At 43.4% G+C, this 23,695-nt stretch overlaps 1 protein-coding gene across 2 annotated transcripts in view; it reads left to right on the top strand.

Moving 5' to 3' along the window:
• The window catches only part of PLCL1 (phospholipase C like 1 (inactive)), a 184,669-nt gene that overhangs the window by 155,772 nt on the left and 5,202 nt on the right, over positions 1–23,695 (top strand). For both annotated transcript variants that reach the window (XM_081906701.1, XM_081906700.1), the window contains exon 5: positions 6,497–6,606. In XM_081906701.1, coding sequence (XP_081762827.1) covers positions 6,497–6,606 — 110 coding nt within the window. The remainder of the gene's footprint in view (positions 1–6,496; positions 6,607–23,695) is intronic.

Genomic DNA, 23,695 nt, shown 5'->3' with positions numbered 1-23,695 from the left:
TCAGGAGACTTCCTTGGCAATAATCATCCCAAATATTTTTCCATTCTAGCTCTTGCCCATTAAGGATACAATATCCCTCCTTGCTGCAGGAGGTGCGAGCAGAGTTGTGCTGATGGGGACTGGTGGGAGTTGTAGTCCAAAGATTAGGGTCCAGCTGCACTGGCTATCAATTAGTTTGGGGACCCAATTCAAAGTGCTGGTTTTGACCTATAAAGCCTTAAACGGCTCAGGACCGCAATACCTCAAGGACTGCCTCTTCCCATATGAACCTACCTGGACCCTGAGATCATCTTCCGAGGCCCTTCTTCGTGTGCCTCCTTCTCGGGAGGTTTGGAGGGTTGCAACACGAGAACAGCCCTTCTCTGCAGTGGCTGCCTGTCTGCGGAATGCTCTCCCCAGGGAAGTTTGCCTGGCACCTTCATTATACACCTTTAGGTGCCAGGAAATACGTTCCTTTTTAACCAGGCCTTTGGTTGATCTGATTGACATCCTATACCCTTTTAAAATGCTGCTCTTTTTTGGGGGGGGGGTATTATTGGGTTGTTGTTTTTATTTTGATTATATATATATTGTTGTTTTTATGTTGATCTTTTCTGTGAACCACTCTGAGACCTCCAGGTACAGGGTGGTAAAGGTAAAGGGACCCCTGACCATTAGGTCCAGTCGTGGCCGACTCTGGGGTTGCGGCGCTCATCTCGCTTTATTGGCCGAGGGAGCCGGTGTACAGCTTCCGGGTCATGTGGCCAGCATGACTAAGCCGCTTCTGGCGAACCAGAGCAGCGCATGGAAAGGCCGTTTACCTTCCCGCCGGAGCGGTCCTATCTACTTGCACTTCATGCTTTCGAACTGCTAGGTTGGCAGGAGCTGGGACCGAGCAACGGGAGCTCACCCCGTTGCAGGGATTCAAACCGCTGACCTTCTGATCAGCAAGCCCTGGGGTCTGCAGTTTAACCCACAGCGCCACCCGCGCCCATATAAATTCTAATAATAATAATAATAATAATAATAATAATAATAATAATAATAATAGGGGAGACTGTTATTGGGGAGCTAGTCCAACATCATCTTCTCACAGTGACCAACCAGAATGCCCATGGGATTTGTCCATTCATAGCACTTCCCCGTCTCTCATTGAACAGGTCAGATATGGTCTGTAATACTGAGAGGGGACACAGAGGATTCAAGAAATTAAATGCCAAAGGAGTTTAAAAAGGAACGTTCGGAAAATGGCAGGGCAGGTTTTTTCGCATGATGAAAGGTGGCATGAGTGCTCCCATACCCCCAGGGCTCCTGTGGTAACATTAGAGACCCATGCGGTGGTGTAGTGGGGGACCAGCACTGTTCTCCTTGTTTCAGAACACGTCACATCACTGGAATTTAGTAGAGGGGAATTGCCAAGGCACGGAGAGCTCAGGACTGTGCTGGCACGGCATGGCTGAGCCAATCTGATACTCTTGGCATTGCCCAACTGGACAGCTCTGAGCAATCCACACCTCCCCACTCACTCCCCTTCTCACTCTGGGAAGTGCCAGTGATGGGCTGCTCTCCGAAGCCGGGAGAACAGCAGTGCCACAAGTACTACTGTGTTGTACAGGAGGAAAAACCTCTGAAATAGTATCCGAGTGTGTAAAAGCAGCTACTTAAGCTGTGCCGTTTAAGCCCCCGCCCTCCCTACAAGCATGCACTAAGGTCTCTTTCACTGAAATCAATGAGACGGGAGCATTTAACTACGGCTGTTTGATCCATTATCCTTGCATTGAACTAATTGTCCGGAAAGGTACAGCTTTTTATGATGGCAGAAAATACAGTCGTAAAATAAGTGGGCAGGCTGCGGGATTGCTTTTGTCAGACAGGCATCCTAGGATTGGTAAATGGTTATGGTGGCTGTCACTTTGTCTACAAATGGGAGGGTTTACAAAGCAAGGCTTTTAACTAATGCCACAAGTTCTGGGCAAATTTACATTAAAAAAGAAAGCATCAAAATTACTTCCAGTAAACTCCATACATCCTGACGTGTGATATTTGACGTATGATATTCTTTCTGGAAGGGGGTGACTTGCGATTACGCTGAGATGAACAGCCTGCGGTTTTTCATAAGCACAAGCTCCACTTGCGCATGGTGGGCCAGTTCTGGATCCAGCTCTTTGTCGGGATTCAGTTCCCCACCCCTGCCGTAATATGGCCATCAGTGCAAACTTTCCCAGGGCAGCTCATAACCTACATCTCCCATACAAGTTTATCTTCTTGCTCCAGACTCAAAGCCCCTGGAGCAAAGCAGAGCACAAGACAATGTAGGTTATATGATCTGTCTTGAGGAAGTTTGTATTGATGGTTGTTTTCAAGAATAACAGCAGTCCAAAATGAAACATGTGCACAATAATATATAGTAGCCCACAGAACATCTTATAATCTCAAAGTATCATATCCTAGAGAGCATCTTCCGGCCTTAAAACATCATTATCCATATCACAGCGCCTTATTCAATTCGTTTAAAGTTTCATTGTCAAAATCATTGATTGTAAGAAGAATAAATAGAACAAGGTCGGCTGTGTGATCCATAAATTTCAAACATATGAGCATCATAAGAATAAAACCAATTTAATTGGATATTTTTCCAGCTGGAAGAAAATGTGTTTATTTTCATTGTTTCTAAACCTCTTTTCAGGTTTTTCTTTTGCGTGTGTGTGCGTTTGTATTGTTTTTGAAACAATTTTCTCCGTTTTTATGTTATGACTGAAAATCGCCTTGAGACATGTGTTAAAGCTGATTCATAAATGAATAGTAAATTTGGTGGGTGGGATAACAGTCTGATTGGCGTTTAACAGCTAGTGTAGTACACATTCACTTCATGCGTTCTGAGTTATAGAGGAAAATCCAAAGGGTTCTGTGGATTGCTCTCTAATCCAGGCATCCCCAAACTCGGCCCACCAGCTGTTTTGGGGCTACAATTCCCATCATCCTTGACCAGGGGTCCTGTTAGCTATGGATGATGAGAGCTGTAGTCCCAAAACAGCTGGAGGGCCGAGTTTGGGGATGGCTGCTCTAATCCCTCAGCCTCACAGCCAATGCCTTAGGTCACAAGCAATACTATTCATTCATTCATTCATTCATTCATTCATTCATTCATTTGAAATGTTTATAGACCACTCTTCACTTGAAGGTCCCAGGGCGGGACTAAAGTACCTTCCCTCTACAACTGCAGAAGGCATTTGCTGAAGTCTTAAGGACAGGAGGAGTTTTCCTTAGCATGGACTGGGTAAATAAGTTTTCGAAACCATGTTGGTATTTAAATACGGCAAACCATGGTGTTACTGTAGTATGAGCCAAGCAGGCTAAGTAATTTTTTCTGTGAGCATCTCTTAGCTCTGCTTTTGAATCTGACAACAAAGATTCTCACTTGGGGGTAGGGAGCCAACTGCCAAACCAAAGTGGTGAATGATTTGTTCTGCCTATTGTATCTAGATGACCCAAAGCCTTACTCCTTCTGTGAGTCTGTGTGCGCATGTCATCTGTTTTAGAGATTACCTCAATTAGAAAGTATCATCAGCTTAATTAAATTGATTTTAGAAATAATCTAGTTAAAGCAGCACAAACCTCAGTAACAGTCTTGCTTACTTCGTTAAAAGCTTGTTTAAACAGAGCTTATTCCATTTAGTAACTGGATTAATATTACTAAAGCAACTGAATGAGATGAAGACCATATAACTAAGGCTTGAATTGGTTTAACTGCATTCAATATTTTTTCCACTGACGCAGCCAAATTAAGGTAATTGTGTTATTTTGCTACAGCCTATCTGCATTTAATTCTTTGCAGCTAGGTCCAAGGTCCTCTACTTGTACAAAAACATAGAAACAAATAAATAAATAAACATGTCTTTCTCTGAGAAGAACAATCACATTACTGTGCACAGGGGAATTGCCGGCAGCACAGCTAATTGGAGCTATACATCTTCATCATGATAATTCTGGTGCCTTTTCACCAGTGTGTTCTGTTTTACCAGATACAGTGGTACCTTGGGTTACATACGCTTCAGGTTGCATACGCTTCAGGTTACACACTCCACTAACCCAGAAATAGTGCTTCAGGTTAAGAACTTTGCTTCAGGATAAGAACAGAAATTGTGCTCCGGTGGTGTGGCAGCAGCAGCGGGAGGCTCCATTATCTAAAGTGGTGCTTCAGGTTAAGAACAGCTTCAGGTTAAGAACGGACCTCCGGAACGAATTAAGTACTTAACCTGAGGTACCACTGTACACTGCATGGCCTATGGATGCAAGCCAGAGTTGGTTGCCCTATTCACAGATGCTCATATTCCCTACCTGGAGCGTGCCCATGGCAACATACCCTTGCCTACCAGTTGCTGGGAATCTCAGGTGGGGAGGGTGCTGTTCTGTGAGAGCAGAGTGCTGGACTAGGTGGGCCTTTGGTCTGATCCAACATGGCTCAACTTATGGCAGAGGAAATACCGTATTTTTCCGTGTATAAAACGCCCCCGTGTATAAGATGCCCCTGTTTTTGGGGAGACTCCAAATTAAGAAAATGGGGGGGGGGTTGCCCAGAGTTGTTGAGCTTTTTTTTGCAGAAAATCGCTCACCCATCTGACCTATTCTGACACTCACATGCATCACAAGAGCCACCTATTGTCTGTCCCCTCGATGACAGAAGCTGCCAGTCATCAGCCCAATTGCCACACGGCGATATCCAATCAACACCAGCCCTTGCCACAGCCACCAATAAAATGCCCAGTAGGGGCTGTCAGTCTCCACCTCGTCTTATACACAGAAAAAATACGGTAACAAACGGGGGGTCTATAAGAGTACACATTGGACTGAGACCAATTTCCTCATACAGAGTGGTCCAACAGGTGCAGCCCTCTTATGAGGAACGTAACATATGAACTGATGGGCAGCCATAACTCCCTCAGCTGGATTATTTATTTACTTAATAAATTTGTTAGTCGCTTTATCTTCCCAAGGCAACCCAAAGTGGCAGACAGGCAGGCAAAAAACTCCACTTGGTACATTAAAACCAAAGGGGGGGTTACATTAAAAACCTCCCACCCACTTCTAAAAGGCCACAGATAAAGGCCAAAAGCTTCGTTTTAGAGAAAGTTTTTTGCCTGGTGCCTAAAGATATATAATGACTATACCAAGCGAGCCTTCCTCGGAAGAGCATTCCACAAACAGGGGGGCACCGCAGAAAAGACCCTTTTTTGTATTGCCACCCTCCACACCTCTTGTGGAAGGAGAACATGAAGAAGGGTCTCAGATGATTTTTGCAGAGTCTGGGTTGAGGCAGTGCTTGAGGTATTGATGTCCTGAGCCATTTAAAGCTTTATAGGTCAAAAGCAGCACTTTGAATTGGATCCGGAAACTAACTGGCATCCAGTGCAGTCAGTCATGGATTGGTGTTATATGCTCAAACCATATTGCCCCGGCAAGCATCCTGGCCACTGAATTCTGCACCAGCTGCAGTTTCCGAGCCATCTTCAGAGGCAGCCCCCTGTTGCAATAATCATTGTATGGGAGTGTGGTTTCGCTCACTGTGCTCACCTAAATTGCCCCAAGGAGCCTGCCTCTTCCATGTGGTAGTGGCCCAGGTACTGCTTTGAGGTGCATTCTTTAGTGAGTATGAAGCAGAACTAAATGTTAAGCTACTTCTGATGGTTAACAGTAAGCATCTCCAGGATATCCTTTCTGAAATTCCCTTTGGAATATTCTCAGGAGGAGTTGAGAAGAGGCTTGGAGAAACAATGCCTGTCGTGGTTATGTTTGTTTGTTGTTTTTGCCACTATTCCATTGCTACCTCTTTGACCATGTGGGATGCGGGTGGCACCATGGTCTAAACCACTGAGCCTCTTGGCTTGCCGCTCAGAAGGTTGGTGGTTCGAATCCGCAAAATGGGGTGAGCTCCTGTTGCTCGGTCCCAGCTCCTGCCTACCTAGCAGTTCAAAAGCATGCCAGTGCAAGTAGATAAATAGGAACCGCTGCGGCAGGAAGGTAAACGGCGTTTCCTTGTGGTCTGGTTTCTGTCACGGTGTCCCGTTGTGTCAGAAGCGGTTTGGTCATGCTGGCCACCTGACCTGGAAAGCTGTCTGTGGACAAACACTGGTTTCCTGAGCCTGAAAGCGAGATGAGCACCACAATTATATATTTCGCTAGTATGCAAGGCTGCACGCTTCCTCTGCTAAGAGCTCTATTGAACACAGTGGAAATTGCAATTCCAAAGGATTGCATAACCGTCCCTGTTTCGACACGCAGCCTGGGGAAAATGTCTTGGATTACATCTTCCCTGAACTTTGGCCAACTTTGCTGACTGGGTTTGATGAGAGTTGTAGCCCCAAACATCTGGATGGCATGAGAAGGATGGTGTACATATACTGTGTATATAAATCCTCGTGGGGCACAGTGGACCCATAAATGTGGGTTGTTGTTTAAATATGTAACTGCATTTCCCTCAATGTCTTGTCCTTTGTTCATGTGCCAAATATATTGTTAGGGATGGAACTGCATGAAGAGCTTCATGACCTGGGAACAAAGGAAGGCTTGAAAGGAAGGAAGCTCAGCAAAGCCATTGAGAGCTTCGCATGGGATATCACTGTGTTAAAGGTAAGTACAAAAGTGACACATTTCCTTCTCTAGAGAATCTAGGTCTGAAACTTCTGCTTACATCTAACAGGAAAAGAATATTGAATATTAACATGATGGCAGGAAAATGCTGATGTATGACAATCATAAAGAAGAGGAGCATTTCATTACATTAAGAGATTAAAGCAATCCTTCATCAAATAAAATTTAATAAGATTGGTTGTAAGCATTTTATAGTCTGTGGAGTTCTTTGGTTTTTCTTTGGCTTCAGGGGGCAGCCAAAAGTAGATTTGTCTTTTCTGTGAGACAGAATTTATTCCAGTTGCTGGGGATTGCTGGTAGGCAGATTGCTGTTGTGTTCATGTCCTCATAACAAGCTTCCCTTAGGCTGGACTAGATGGGCCATTGGACTGAACCAGCTGGCTAATCTTATGTTCTTAAAATGACTACAGGTTATATCCAAAGTAGCACTATGTCATGGTCCTTTTGGCATAAGGTTTTCTACTAGCACAGTGCGACTTGTTGTTGCTCATCGAAAGAGTGCATGTTCTGCATGAAGAAAAGATAAAAAAAGAGGCTTTGTCCCTATGCACATTTACCTAGACAGCATCTTGAAAAGCAGAGACATCACCTTGCCAACAAAGGTCCGTATAGTTAAAGCCATGGTTTTCCCAGTAGTGATGTATGGAAGAGAGAGCTGGACCATAAAGAAGGCTGATCGCCGAAGAATTGATGCTTTTGAATTCTGGTGCTGGAGGAGACTCTTGAGAGTCCCATGGACTGCAAGAAGATCAAACGTATCCATTCTGAGGGAAATCAGCCCTGAGTGCTCACTGGAAGGACAGATCCTGAAGCTGAGACTCCAATACTTTGGCCACCTCATGAGAAGAGAAGATTCCCTGGAAAAGACCCTGATGTTGGGAAAGATGGAGGGCACAAGGAGAAGGGGACGACAGAGGACGAGATGGTTGAACAGTGTTCTCAAAGCTAGGAACATGAGTTTGACTAAACTGCAGGAGGCAGTGGAAGACAGGAGTGCCTGGCGTGCCCTGGTCCATAGGGTCACGAAGAGTCGGACACGACTAAACGACTAAACAACAACAAGACCAATTGAAAACCAGTGGGACTTGCTTTTGAGTTGACATGACTAGGATTGTCCTGTAAGTTAGTTGTACTTTCGCTCTATTAAAGTCCAGTAGGGCTTAAGTTAGTCTCATGGTTCCATTGGTTTCAGTTAGATTAAATCTTGAGTAACCTAATCTAGATTCAGAGCATCATATTTAATTCTAGGTGTCTCTGAGTTAGAAATGTTCTCTGGGAGCAGGATTTGGAAAGATCTGTGCTTGTGAGAGCTGCTGTCAGTTGGTGTATAAGCCAACTTGGTTTCATTCAACATAAGGCGGTGTTGTATAAATGCCAGAGCATATTAAAATAATTTGATTAAGATTTTTAAAAACAACAACAACAAAGTAGCATTTTATTTCCAGAAATCTAGTGATAGATTTGGAAGTGAGTTGGGAACATAAAGTGTGTAGGCTGTCTTGTGGAAATGCCAACAAAGGGGATCTGAACATAGGGATGGATGAATCTGCCAATTTTGGTTTTTAATTTTTTCCAATCTTCACCAATTTCCTCATCAGTTTGCAGCTAACACCCCCTCCCTAAAATAACCGTCTCCATGAAAATTCAGCATTTGAATCCACATTTATCCTAATGTACATACACTTGTATGCAATTTTGCAAAATATACATTTTTGCAAGCCGTTTTCCCTAATATAATGCCTATTTGCATGCTATTACACATTTTTGGCTGGAGAACTACATCACAACATTCAGGGAAGTTTCAATTCCAAAAGCAATTGCATTTCGGTTTCTGTATTGTTCTGTGATGTTTGACTAATGAAGATTCCATTAAAATGTAAACCAAACTAGACTCTCTCCCTCCCATCCCTATTTGAGGGTGCGAATGAATGTGGGGGTATCTTCTTATTCAGACTTAAATCCAGTTTAGCTAATAAGATTAATACATTGAATGATCTGGCCACATTCCACCGTGTGGGAGATGTCAGATTTTAGGTAATCTCTACTGAGCACCAGGAACTGTTGACTCCACAGATAACAAATGTATTCACTCATTGCAGGAGGCATCTTGTTGTTCAGTCCTGACTCATTATTTCATGAATCGCTTAAAGAACCATGCCTCCGCCCATATTGGCAGCCAGTTGTATCTTTTCTGTAGTGTTCCCTGAGCAAGATAAAGGTTTGCGAGATAGAAAGACTGAATTTTGAAACTGTAGGATAAATAGAAAAATTGCAAACTAGTCCCTGGTTCAACAATTAATGTTTTCAACTTTAATATAGAACTAGAAAAATTGAAGCAAGACAAAAAGAGCTATCTAGTTCTCTGAACCAGGAAAGTATATGGGCAGCTTCTAGTTCTAAACGAAAGGCAAGCAGAGATGGAGAGTACAGGACAAGCTATTCTATGGACAACCATTTTAGAGAAAGAATATATCCAATAGTTAATTTTTATTTTTAATTTTTAAAAAAGTTTCTCCCCTCTCTCACCAAGCCCATGTACTGTAGATGATTAGGATTGCATTCTAACCCTGTGAACACAATTCTGCTGATAAAAAGAACGTGCAGTGTGAAGAAATGCTTTATTTTGTCTTTCCTGAACCTATCAGCATCCATCTTCATTGGAAGTCCCTGAGTTCTAGGGTTATGAGAGAGCGAGAAATACAATATCCTTTTTGAAGTCAGGCGACTCAAACTGTCCACAGTATGGGTAGGCAAACCAAGGCCTGGGGGCCAGATCCGCCCCAGTCGCCTTCTAAATCCGGCCTGCGGACGGTCCTGGAATCAGCGTGTTTTTACAGATGTAGAATGTGCCCTTTTATTTAAAATGCATCTCTGGGTTATTTGTAGGGCCTGCCTGGTGTTTTTACATGAGTAGAATGTGTGCTTTTATTTAAAATGCATCTCTGATTTATTTGTGGGGCACAGGAATTCGTTCATTATTTTTTTCAAAATATAGTCCGGCCCCCCCACAAGGTCTGATGGACAGTGGGCCCTGCTGGAAAAGTTTGCTGACCCCTGGTCCACAGTATTCCAAGTGTAACTGCACCATGTTGTTGTTTAGTCGTTTGGTCATGTCCGACTCTTTGTGACCCCATGGACCAGAGCACGCCAGGCACTCCTGTCTTCCACTGCCTCCCGCAGTTTAGTCAAACTCACGCTGGTAGCTTTGAGAACACTTTCCAACCATCTCGTCCTCTGTCGTCCCCTTCTCCTTGTGTCCTCAGTCTTTCCCAACATCAGGGTCTTTTCCAGGGAGTCTTCTCTTCTCATGAGGTGGATCTGTCAGGATCTGTCCTTCCAGTGAGCACTCAGGGCTGATTTCCTTAAGAATGGATAGGTTTGATCTTCTTGCAGTCCATGGGACTCTCAAGAGTCTCCTCCAGCACCACAATTCAAAAGCATCAATTCTTTGGCGATCAGCCTTCTTTATGGTCCAGCTCTCACCTCCATACATCACTACTGGGAAAACCATAGCTTTAACTATACGGACCTTTGTTGGCAAGGTGATGTCTCTGCACCATAGATTTGTATAATGGCATTATGTCATTGGCAGTTTTATTTTCAATTGTTTCCTAATGCTGCCCAGCATGCATGGCATTTGTCTTTTTCACAGCTGCCATATATCATTGAGCTATCCATTGCGACCACAAGGTCAAGTTGCTGCCAACTCAGACCCCCTGAGTGTAGATGTGAAACCAGGGTTTATTTGCCCAGTGTGCATACCTTTACACTTGATTGTATTGACTTATATAGAAACCAGCTCTGTGGTATTGAAACAAGCAGATTACTTACAAACTCTTTTATTATTTCGCTCTGTCATTCCTGGCAGAGCAGGGCTGTGGCACCCAAACATCCACCTTTAGCAGTGATACTCCAGTGGAGCAAAACACAGCTCACTGCGGAGATAAAAACTAGGATGTGTTTGTTTTCTTCATTTCAGAAATATTCCAGAACCACAGTGAGTTATCTCTTCACCCCGTCTTCATTTACACTATAGTTAGCATCTCTCTGAAGTGCAATTTTTTCTTCCTTTTAGGCAAAAAAAGGCCACAACTGACAATGTTATTTGAATTATTCATAAGCAGACAGATCCTAATGAAGAGCTCATTTCATACAAGCAGAAGGCTTTGCTGGTCCCTGTACTGTAATAAACTAAATTTTACAATAATAATCCAGAAGCCACCAGACCATATTAAATATGTTTATATCCGCCCCCCCATTCCATGGATGATTTAGATCTAGTGGTTTTTGACATAGGGAGGTGAACATGGATGACTGATAGTGTCTTGACCCTAGGGAATGATTACACTGCCTCTCCTGCCCGTGCCCCTCTGTCCCCAACACTGATTTTTTGCCTGAGGCCAATTAGGCTAGGCCAGATTCTGGCAGTGGATTTTAAATTGTCTCTTTTAAAGATTTGTAAAACCAAGTCAATTGTTATTAGATTTGTAGAGCCCTATTGTAGCCTTGTTTTCTGCTGACGTGCTTTATCAACGCCCCCATGAGAGTTGCTTTTTGCTTGTTGACAGCACTAGGTTTTGCATTTCTTATACGAGGCTAAAAATAGATATTTTCCTGCATGATCCTATTCATGTACAAGACAGTGTTCTTAATGGGCTTTGACTTGATTGTTATTTAGCAATGGAAACTTCTTAGTGAACTCTACCATAATTTCAGGGTAGCATCATTGTAATCCCAATCTTTCCCAGGTGGTAGTTAATCAACCCACTTTCCCCATGTCTCCTGGCTGCCAGCTTTTGTGCTGGAAAACAGCCACCCCAGGGGATGATGTAGTAAGTGTTGTCAAGCAAGTAGGATCTGCTTCCAGTTGTTTCAAAGAATGTGAGATCTTCAGGTCAGTGGTTCTTTTTATTTAGCGCTTTGTTTCCAAGCATTTTACAACAGGAATATCTCCTCCCTACTCAATTTTCCAAAGCATTTTCTTTAAGCAGCAATTTTATCATTAAGTTGTAAGCTGAATAATTATTTTTTTCCCAGAAATCTTTACTTCTTTGTAATAAATACTTGCTTTGCAGAACCCTGCTTTAGAAAGTAGGTAGCTTTGGTCTTAGACATTGAGAGTTGTGATATTTGGAAATAAGATGATTGCATGATTCATTATACCAGTGATAAGAAAACTCTGGCTGGTGGGCCTAACTAGACCTTACAGACTTTGGAATTTGACCCAACAGGCTATTTTGGGCAAACCACAGCCACCTGTATGACAAATTGAGGTTGCACAATTAAAGTTGATTTGGAGTTCTTGTGCAACAAGGCTGCATCCAAAAATTTGACTTTTTATGATAACGAATGTGACAGGCAAATGCACTTGAAAGTACCGGATAACATTTGCTGCATACAAAGTCATCTAATCTCTCTGCAAACAAATCAGAATAGAGTGCTCAATAAACAGGTCATCTACAAGTGACCTCAAGTTCATTCCCCACTTACTGGGTGACCTTGGGCCAGTCACCAAAATCTATCAAACCTATCTCATTAGGATTTTTCTGAGGACAAAATGAAGTTTTACCTTGAGCTCCTTGGAGGAAATATTGGATGTAAATCTAGCAAATAAAACAAAATAAACAAAAATTGATGCTAGGTAAACAACAACAGTAGCAGTTACATTTCATTTGCCCTGGCAATAAATAGCAATAATTATTATTTTATAAAACATTTAGGAAACACCTGAAGGCAGCCCTGTATAGGGAAGCTTTTTAAGGTTTAATGTTTTACTGTGTTTTTATATATTCTGGAAGCCGCCTAGAGTGGCTGGGGCAACCCAGTCAGATGAGCGGGATACAAATAATAAATTATTATTGTTATTGTTATTATTTTAAACTCCGTGTTTTCACAGGTTGCTTGTTTTCTGCTTTTAGAATTTTAACTAGACTTTTTTTTATTTGCAGCTGTGGGTTTTTTCTAGTGCTTTCCGCCTCTGTTGTTGGTATGATATATGTATTTGTCACTTTCACACTTAACCCTTTTAGACGTACACACTTAAACTATATTGGGCGTACTCTTAAACATGAAATGTGTGTGACCCTTAGGCTGTGCTCTTGGAAGCAAATTGCTCTTGAGATCCATAGGAGATAACTTCCAAGTTAAATGGGTTAAGGATTGGAATATAGGCAACATCTGTCTCAGAATCAGTTGCACTGTTGACTTTCCGGCGGTAACAAGGATTTATGTTAGCCATTAATTTCAGTAGCTATGGCTTTGTACACAGAACACGAGCAGAGCTGTCGAGTGTAAAAGGAATACTGTTTACATAGAAAGTTCTCAGAGGGGTGCTTCAGATTATTTAATCTCCTAGTGGAAAATGAGGCAGCTGCAGCCTTCATGATAGAAGAGGACTGCTTCCCTAAGAACATGGGGCTGTTGTTTTCATACTTCCAGTCCTCTTGAATATACTACCTGTATATCTTGGGAGTACATCCCGCACATGGTTGTCCCTCTATTTGAAATGATGACATTTTTAACTAGGGCATGAACATCAAAGCTTTGCTCCTGCAGAGCACTAATTAAAGGAAGCAAGGCAAGGTGGCAGAAAGGAATGCCATTTACATCAGTTTAAAGGGTACAGTTGGCATAGAAAAGCCTGCACAATCCAGGCTGCAAATATATAACTTTAAAGTATGTGGGGAGTTCCTGGTGAAATCTCAGAATATGATGACCAGTATTATGCGGGGCACTAGTGAGTAGGCTCCTTCACCCATCAACATGACTGGCAAGGTAAATGGAGCAGAATGGACAGTCATACGGATTTGCCCAAATTGCATCATTTATATATTCGAGAAAATACTTTTTAAAAAAAGTATTGTGATTTCTTCCTGAACGTGGAGTAGATGCAACTTTGATGAACAATATTTGATAACGCTTCCAAGGTGCGTGAGCAGTGAAGAACAAGAAACTGTTCTTTGTTAGATGTGCCTAATGCAGGGGTCAGCAAACTTACTGCGCCTCAGGCCGGTGTCTCCAGCAGTGAGGGCGGGGGAGTGCGTGCCCATACGCCTGCGTACACACGATTTCTGGCGCACTTCCAGGTCAGAGGAGCACCGGAAATAGCTTGTGCGCATGTGCATGGGCCTCCTCTGACCTGGATATGCACAGGAAATAATGCTTGTGCATGCACAAATAATGCATGCGCATGCGCACAAGCTATTTCCAGTGCTCCTCCGACCTGGAAGTGGGCAGCCGCGTAGCGCAGCGCCGGTAAGAGTGGGCGGCGGCGGGGGTTGTCGCAGGCCGGATAAACGAGTCCTTCGGGCCTTATCCAGCCCGCAGGCCTTAGTTTGGGGACCCCTGGCCTAATGTTATTTCAGCCCCTTCTAAACATGAAAAGCTACCCTCTCGCTGCGCAGAGAATAGGAGCGCCCAGAGGGGTGTGTGTATACACAATCCATTTCCCAATCTAAATTACCTACCTGGTGGCTCCTGAACCGCAGGGGAGTCCAAATGTGCATTTGCCAGTACAGTCGTACCTTGGTTCTCGAACGTAATCCATTCCCGAAGCCTGTTTGACTTCCGAAAACGTTCGCAATCCAAGGCGCGGCTTCCAGTTGGCTGCGGGAGCTTCCTGCACTCAGTCGGAAGCCATGGAAGCCGCAGAGGACATTTGGCTTCCAAAAATGGTTTGCAAACTGGAACACTCACTTCCGGATGTGCAGCGTTCGGAGCCAAAATGTTCAAGAACTAAGGTGTTCAAAAACCAAGATGCGACTGTACTGTATCTCAAAGTCCAGAGGTGGAGAGATTTGGAACAAGGAAACAGCAGGCATGGAATTCTTGAAGCCCCTACCCGCAACATACGATCTTCCGTATCAGGTTACTCCTCCAAAGGCAGCTTTTCCTGTTTAAAAGGGTTGCCAAGGTAATGTTATCCGAATCTGTCCCTTTTTGTACAGCTTTATCTTTACAGTATATTTGTGGTCATTTGGCGCTTATAAATATCCTGTTGTCCATTAGTAATGGTCTTATCTCTGAAGAGCTGGGTTTAATCACACAGATGTATTATTGCAAAAACACGTAATGCAATTTTAAATTTCATGATCATTTGCCTTAAAAGTTAAAAATACTTCTCTGGGAGTACTGGTTTTATCTCTCTCATCTCTGATGGTCCTTCTTTTCTCCAGTTAGAAACGAAATTAACTTAACATGAATTACTGTACTTTTAAATAGATCCTTTTTTAAAAAAGCAATGGATGTTCTGAGATCCCATGCTAGCATAAACAGTACTGAATAAACAAATGTATTTTTATGCTGGCGTGGCTTCCTGAGCAGGCCTTAAAAACAAGAGCCTTCATGCTGCCCCAATAAAATAACATCTTGGGTTTAAATAAAATCAATACTACTATACTGTGTTAAATTGATGGGAGACTTCCTTCTTTGTGGAAGGATACTTTCTCCGGAAATCATTTGACAGCCTGGAAATCATTTCACGTGAATGTAGTAGGTAGGTTGTAGGTAAGTAGGTAAGGTGGCAAAATGTTCCTGGACTGTATTAGGAACATTTGGCAGATGGGAATCGAGTTGTCATGTGACTGAATAATGCCCATGTAAAACAAAATTATGTGCACAACAAAATTACGTGCCCTTAGAAAACTAACATCTCAGGAAGACAGCTGGGCTGGAACATTTCTTCCCAATTACAAGCTTTCCATGTCCAGGAGCTTTTTGTATCACCAAGCATTTGGTAATAAGACAGGTGGGATATAAACCTTGTAAATAAGTAAGATTCTCCCGTCTGAAGTGGTACAGTCCTGCAGAAGTTTTGCCACCTCCACTCTGCTGTTTGTATAAACTTGACTTTAGTTTCCTGGATATGAAAGTGGACTGTGTTCACAAAACTGCTATGACTGACTGCTTGATGTGCTCTAGACTCCCCACCCCCCTGAAATCACTGGTCTAGTCCAGCCTCTTTTGTACTGGCTAAAACAAGGTGCTTTCAGGCATCTCTTTGTGAAGCCCTAGAGCTAGACCATAAAGAAGGCTGATTGCCGAAGAATTGATGCTTTTGAATTGTAGTGCTGGAGGAGACTCTTGAGAGTTCCATGGACTGCAAGAAGATCAAACGTATCCATTCTGAAGGAAATCAGCCCTGAGTGCTCACTGGAAGGACAGATCCTGAAGCTGAGGCTCCAATACTTTGGCCACCTCATGAGAAGAGAAGACTCCCTGGAAAAGACCCTGATGTTGGGAGAGATGGAGGGCACAAGGAGAAGGGGACAACAGAGGACGAGATGGTTGGACAGTGTTCCCGAAGCTACTAACATGAGTTTGACCAAACTGCGGGAGGCAGTAGAGGACAGGAGTGCTGGCGTGCTCTGGTCCATGGGGCACAAAGAGTCGGACACGACTAAACAACAACAACAAGAAGATAATGCAACCACAACACTTCATCTCCTGACAATCACTTGAATCTATCTTCAAACATAACATAGGAGCGTCCTGATGTTTACTGTTACAACCAGAAGAGATCTCCCATGCTTGACCTCCCAAGAACTGTATGTCGAGCTGTTTGCTGCATGAGAATTGCTTTGTGCCAAGAAGGAAATGTCCCTGTAATTGGGTTAGATATCAGAGTAGTCACTTCAAAGTCATAGCAGTCACTTTAGAAGTGTAGAGAAGGGAAGCTTCCTAACTGTTTACCCAACAAGGAGAAAGCATAAGAGGAAAGAGTGTAATAGTGCAGCGTGTATTACCAAATTGGCCAGGACCTTACAAGATTTGCCTGGATTCCACAGGTGTCAAACAACTTTCCTGCTGCCCATACCCAACTATATCTTCACTGTGCAGGGATAATTTTTCATCTTTGAGCCTTGAATCTGGACAACACCTTTATTTTTGTTTGCTTCTTATTGCTTCCTGACCATTTGGGGTGCTTAGCTGTGGCATGTGAGTGGCAGGTGGGGATTGGGAGAGCCTCTGGTTTACAAGGATAAAACAAAAGCCTTGTAATATTGTATTGAATTTGGATGGCTCAAGACCAAAGAGCAGCTGTTTTACTGCTGCTGTTTCTCCAGCTACGGTGAGACTGACAGCTTTTATGAGCTCTTAAGGTAGAAGGTGTTGAAGAGGATTTGTACCAGAGCTGTCAGAGTCGCTAAACTGATCAAAGGATTACAGTGCTCTCGATAAAAAGGAGGCTTTACAGTAAAAACAATGCTAGAAAACGCCAGTCATTTGACTTTGTATTCCTTGACAGCTTACAGCTAGCTTTAAATAGGTCAAGTGAACCAGAGAATGTCAAGAAGAGCATAGAGCAGTAAAGCCTCTGTTCATTCCTCCTACTAATAGTTTTTGTTTTGCTTTGCTTTTTAAAGAAGCGCTGCTTGCCCAAACTTCACAGAGAGGCAATCCCTGAAGGCTTCGATTTATTTTTAGACAACAATAGGAAAAAGGTGACAACTCCTACGTCAGATGTGCTGTGAGAGAGTCATCTGAGTGTATAACAGAGAAGCATCAGACACTGATCCCAGGAGGGGCTGGCGCAGAATCGCAGGCTAGGCTGTCATATTCTCATCTTTAGGTTCACCATGCAATTCTCTGGTGAGAACGGAGATAGTTGTTTCTGGATTCACATTATTGGATGGATAAAACCTTGAAGGCACAATAGCAGGCATCTTTCAAGTCTCTTTCTGTCTAAGGCAACCTTTCTCAATCCGGTGCCCTTCAGGTTATTATGGACTACAACTTCCAGTATACATGGCCACTAGCCCAACTGCCTGGGGGTGATGGGACTTGAAGGCCAAAACATCTGGTGGTACCAGGTTGAAGAAGGGACAAGGTTTGTTCCAGAATGAGAAAAGAGAGGCAGACCAATCCTTTGGATTTCCCACCATCTTTTGTCCCTATGTTTTGCATGTTACATCTGTGGGAATCTGGGTAACATCAAGGAGTTGAGGTCAATCCCAGCTTCTAGATGAATGTTGTATATGCTACTGTTAGTGATCTCAATGTGCTGAGTGCTGTTTTTTTTGTAGCCAAAATGGCACCATCCATGATAAGAGGGGAGGTATCAGCAGACTCAGAGTTCCTCTGAGGTTTAGAGAAGTACAAAAAAACATGGTAGGCATTGAATGCAGTGTCAGGATTGGCAAAAGGAACAGGTGTGATGAAATAGCATGGAGCACCTGGAATCCCAAACAGAAGTACCACATCATTATCTTGCAGACCCCACTGGTACCTGTATAATATATGTTCTTGTTATGGTCACATTTCACATTTAAAACCTCTGTCAGTATTCAGCTAAAATAATCTGCAAGCTGAACCTTGGTTAAAGTTTTGTGCCTTGCTGATGTGGTTATACCAGCTTTTCTATGTTGTTGTAATGATGAACTAGGAAAGAATTACTGTATTTTTCGCTCTATAGCACGCACCCGACCATAACACGCACGTAGTTTTTAGAGGAGGAAAATCCATAGGCATGCCACCCGTAGGCATTTCCTCCATAACACGCACAGACATTCCCCCTTACTTTCTAGGAGGAAAAAAGGAGTGCTATGGTGCAAAAAATACGGTAGGTATATTAGAAACACAGCGGGATTCAGTTATTGAGTCCAGTGGAGGTCCTGAGGATTAAGACATATTGTAGACATCAAATTCACTTCTACTTTTCTGGAGAAACAGATATTCCAATATCACAATTTTTGAGGTAGATTGTCATTTTTAGTTACATTTGACAGGCTAATACACAATAATTTAGCTTGCATAGCAAGGTGATAGGGAAAAAAATCATTTGCATTTAAGCCAGTTCTCATTTTGGCTGTAAAAATCTTGCTTGACATAGCAAAACAAGAATCTTGCACTGTACCACTGATCTCTAAGAACTCACCATAGGTTCTGGCACAGAATTTTGTTTAAAGCACAGTGCCATAATATAGCATGATGGTTTAATTGGCTTTTATTACTGAGGTCCAAAATCTTTGGTGGTCATCCAAGCCATCTTACATTACTCTGAAGTGAGAATAAATTGGTAGCATGCTGTTGTTGATGGCTGCTCTGAATTTTGGCTAATAAGTCAAACTAGGAGAAGCTAAATATTAGCTAGGGAGTAGCTAGGTAGAGGTTGGGTGGTTAACTGTCCACTTTTTAACTGTCCTCCAGACTGGATTATTGTAACTCGCTCTACGTGGGGCTGCCCTTGAGACTGACCCAGAAACTCCAGCGGGTGCAGAATGCCGCGGCGAGACTCCTTATGGGGTCTTCACTGCGAGATCACATTCATCCAGTACTATACCAGCTGCACTGGCTCCCGGTGGAGTACAGGATCAGGTTTAAGGTGCTGGTTTTAACCTTTAAAGCCCTATACGGCCTAGGACCCTCGTACCTACGGGACCGCCTCTCCTGGTATGCCCCACAGAGAAACCTACGGTCTGCAAATAATAACATCCTCAAGGTCCCAGGCCTCAGAGAGGTTAGGCTGGCCTCAACTAGAGCCAGGGCCTTCTCGGCTGCGGCTCCAATCTGGTGGAACGCTCTGTCACTAGAGACTAGGGCCCTGCGGGATCTGACATCTTTCCGCAGGGCCTGCAAGACAGAGTTGTTCCACCAGGCCTTTGGTCAGGGCGCAGCCTGACTCCCTCCTCTGGCAACCTGCACAGAACTTTGCTTAATCGGTTGCCATTAATTTGATTTTAATTAATTTTATAATGAAATTTTTAGAATGTGTGATTATTTGACTGTTTAATATTTGATTGTTGTTAGCCGCCCTGAGCCCGGCTTCGGCTGGGGAGGGCGGGATATAAATAAAAATTATTATTATTATTATTATTATTATTATTATTATTATTATTATTTTATTTTAAGATATGGAGCTAAGGTTCTATCCAGTGATACCTTTGGACTAATGGAACATGCTTCTATTCATGTAAGGTGTTGCACCCAATATTTGCTGATTATTTAATGCAGTTCTATGCACCATATTCCATGAGCTCCTGCAGGGTCTTCCAACATCTTGGAGCAACCTTTAGTCTAGCTTGATGATTTCTACATGTTAATACCAAAACTTTCCATTTCATTTATCTTTTTAAAAAAAATATATATACAGGCTGAGGACTTATCTTCTGTAGGCTTATCTTTCTGATTTTACCCTCACCATCTATCAGGCATCTGGTCATTTGGAGTTGTTTGTTTGTGTACCAAAATTGTGACCAAAATTTTGCCTTGGTGATACATACATCCCGTTGGGATGTATCTTTCATTGGCTGCTCTGTGACTTTGAGATATTCAGTTTACAGGTGATTATCTTCCCATAGGGACGCGGGTGGCGCTGTGGTCTAAACCACTGAACCTCTTGGGCTTGCCGATCAGAAGGTCAGCGGTTCAAATCCCTGTGACGGGGTGAGCTCCCATTGCTCCGTCCCAAGATGTTTTTAGACTGCCTTCTTCCAACATGTGGAAAAAGAAGCTGAGATACACCATGTCTTAATTAACTGAAGGTGTTGCAGCAGGCAAGACAGCTGCGCTCTCTCTCTCTCGGCCTCTTCAGTTGCTCAGATTTTGCCTTGGGCCTTGAAACAGCCAGTTAGCAGTACAGCGAATTCTCTCCAGACTATTAAGGAATTAGCCAAACTAATCTTCTCTGCTTTAATAGGCCTGTTTAATCATAATCCACAGTCCAGGCCTTTCAGAACTGAGGAAAGCATAAAGCCTCATAATTAACTTGTTTAAGATTCTTTTGTTGTAGGATGTCTGATTTTGCACTTTAAATAAAGTGAAGGGGCTATTTAATATACAGCTCTCAGTGAAAGCTTAAGTTTAGGCACTGAAAGTCTTTGCCATGTTTAACAATGTTAAGGACTGTATGGATACAATTACATGGTGCAACCATTGATTCAGGAAATTGTGGGGAAAAGCCTTTTACTTGTGATGCAGTTCCAAATATGTTCAGATGTTCAATGTCAAGGAAATAAAATCTGATGGGGAATCGACATGTATGTAGATTACAGGTTGGTTTCATCTTGCTAGCTGTTTTGTACCTTCAGCTTTGTGACAGCTTCATAATAGTTATTGTCTAACCACTTATCAAAATTGTGTAAATACATATTCCAGTGTGGAGAATAGTTAAGCAGGAATTCACTTCACCCATTGAGTGCCAGAGTTCATGTCTTAAACATGCAAATAGAACCCCTGTGGCTCAGATCAGTGGGCTGGAAGCTGTTAAAGGAGTCAGATGCTATGAAATGACCTCTAGCCTATGGCTGCTAAGATTTTTCCTTGATTATTTGAATGGTTTCTCTGTTGCCCCTCACTGATGGCCCACAGGTTAAATCCCATGTGTTGTGTCTCTTGTTCACAGCCTGCTTTTGTTTTGACAGGGGATACTAATGAATGAATCCTATCTCACGTGGGAAGGATGGAAAAATGGGTGGGGGGTTGTTAATTCCAGCTGTTGGGTGCTATAAGCCCTGCCTCTGGCAACTCATTTCACCTGTTCTTGAAATATAAGCAACCTTCTTAAACCCCTACTCTTTCACTGTCTCTGTTCTTTTCTCCTGTTGTCACTTTTGAAAAGCATACAAATCTGCTACAGATAATAAAAATCTTTAGAAATACCGTATTTTTCGCTTTATAGGACACACTGGATGATAAGACGCACCTAGTTTGGGGGGGGGGGAAGAAACAAGAAGAAAAAAAATCTGAACCCCAGAAGCCAGAACAGCAAGAGGGATCTGGCTTCTGGGATAGCCTCTTGCTGTTCTGGCTTCAGGGACAGCCTATGATGTCTCCACAGGGCAGCGGGCTGCCTTCACCCCCTTGGGCCATCCCCAAGCTAGAACAGCAAGACGGAGCGCAGCGCTCCGCCTCCCTGTTCTGGCTTCGGGGACAGCCTTTGAAGCCTCCACAGGGCAGCGGGGTGCCTTCACCCCGCTGCCCTGTGGAGGCTTTGCGCAGCTAACCCCAAGTTAGAACAGCGAGATGGAGCGCTGCATAGCGCTCCGTCTCCCTGTTCTGGCTTTGGGCTTAGCCGCGCAGCCTGCATTCGCTTCATAAGACGCACACACATTTCCCCTTACTTTTTAGAAGGGAAAAAGTGTATCCTATAGAGCGAAAAATACGGTAGTTATCATGGCTAAGGCATGGGATTTTTTAGGGGGGGTATATAAAAACGTTGTTGTTGGCATCTGTTTGTCTTGAGAGTCAATGGAGTGTGCCTCTGGGGGTGAAGTCAAACAACTGCTTTGTTGTTGTTTAGTCATTTAGTCGTGTCCGACTCTTCTTGACCCTTTGGACCAGAGCACGCCAGGCCCTTCTGTCTTCCACTGCCTCCTGCAGTTTAGTCAAACTCATGCTGGTAGCTTCAACAACTGCATTAGCATCACCAAAGTGACCTCCCTGGGGCACAAGCCTCGGCAGCGTGTATGGAGGGCCTGGGCTGTCCAGGTGACAAAGCACCCCACTCAAACCTTGTTGATATGGTCCAAAGGAAAGCAGAGCAATATGCTTGGCACCAGCTTGGCAACCATTTTAGGGACTCCATTCCAGATTTGTGGAGTTTAATCCTTAGTTTAAAAACAATATTTAATATATCATTGCACCTACCATGCATTAGCTAAGTCCCTTCGTGTATATTATCTTTGTAAAATGTTTCTAGTTACTCATTTATTGTGAACCTTCCGTACAGAGATTATGAAAGCATGCCTTCAGATTTCCAGCTGACATGCATCCTAGATTTTACTTTTAAGGCCTTAAAAGGAATAACTTTATACTGCTCCATTTTCTTACTTCCCAGTTCTGAATACATAACTTACTGTCTTGGCTACTGTGATGGGTGAACCACCCTCAGGTTGCGTAAGCTTTGGCTTGGAAATCAGCCAAGTTACTTTTCCCAAATGAAATAGCTAGACTGATTTCTGAGTCAAAGCAGAATCCTCGACCCAAGCACCCTGTTCTCCGACACTTTAACACTACCTACTGGTCAATCCAGTGACAGAGCCGCCAGTGGCACTCCAGCCATTGGGAGGCAAAGAAAATGAGGTCTCTCCCTCCACACCAGTGTGCCAGGACAAAAGGTTGCAGGGGTCCGTGGGAAAGTGATTTCCCCAGGGCTACTTCAGTACCGCCTTCCTTATCTCTCGTAGTGCCTGGAGCATCCGTCTTATTGCTGCCAGGCTGGTGGTCAGGAAAAAGTGTTTTAAAAGGGGTTGGTGGGAAATTGGTGGGGGAGGGAGGCTGAGTGAGCGGGAGGGAGGGGGTAAACCAAGAATTCTGATTTAGATGGTAATCTGAGCTGGAGAATAATCCAGGGCCCTTAATGTTCATTGAAACAAACATTACTAGCAACTCTATCTGGTACTCCTTTGTGGTGTGCTTACTATATATGCAGATGGTTGCTTTGGCAAGTTCCTTGAAGGAAAGTCTGGAAGAGCATGAGTCATCATTAGGCAAAGCAGTGGCTCACCAGGGAGCAAATAAATGCCAAACGCAACCTCCTGAACAGTATCTCAACAGAAGTAATCATCGGTGATGGGCTCAGAAATATCACCAGTGATTCCTCTTCTATCCCTGGCTTTACATATCCCCACAAATGTGCATATGTAAGAGGCTGATGGTCATTCTGTGCCTGCAGAAGCACAGATCTGTGAGTCAGCTGCACATCAGATGTGTCCTCAGTGCAGGTAAAACCAACCTGTGTGATTGGTGTGGTACCCTGGTGCTCTCATGATCACATAGTAGAATGAAGGCACCTGTTTCATTTCTGCTTTTCAGCCCTTAGCGGGGCCATAGCTCGCCAGATGCCCCCAGCAAAACCATGTTGCTTACATTTATAGATGGTGGTGACTTCAGTATCTTCTTCTTTGAAAAAATAGCCCTCCTTCTTCCTAGTAATAGTGACATCATCCTCCACCCAATCAGATTTGACTACAGTGATCACGTTTCCCCTCAGTTTTGTCATCATGTAACCCAATAGGATTTGCTGTGCAATGATGTGGCTGTGACTAGGAGGGTTAGTTTTCAAACCAAAATGGTGCTGAAATAAAATGATGTATGGATGTTTGCTGAGCCTTCTGGACAGGAACCATGG

Source organism: Podarcis melisellensis, assembly GCF_964234715.1.
Source record: "Podarcis melisellensis genome assembly, chromosome: 1".
Classification (NCBI taxonomy): Eukaryota; Metazoa; Chordata; class Lepidosauria; order Squamata; family Lacertidae; genus Podarcis; species Podarcis melisellensis.
This window is presented reverse-complemented; position numbering and strand designations above follow the sequence as displayed.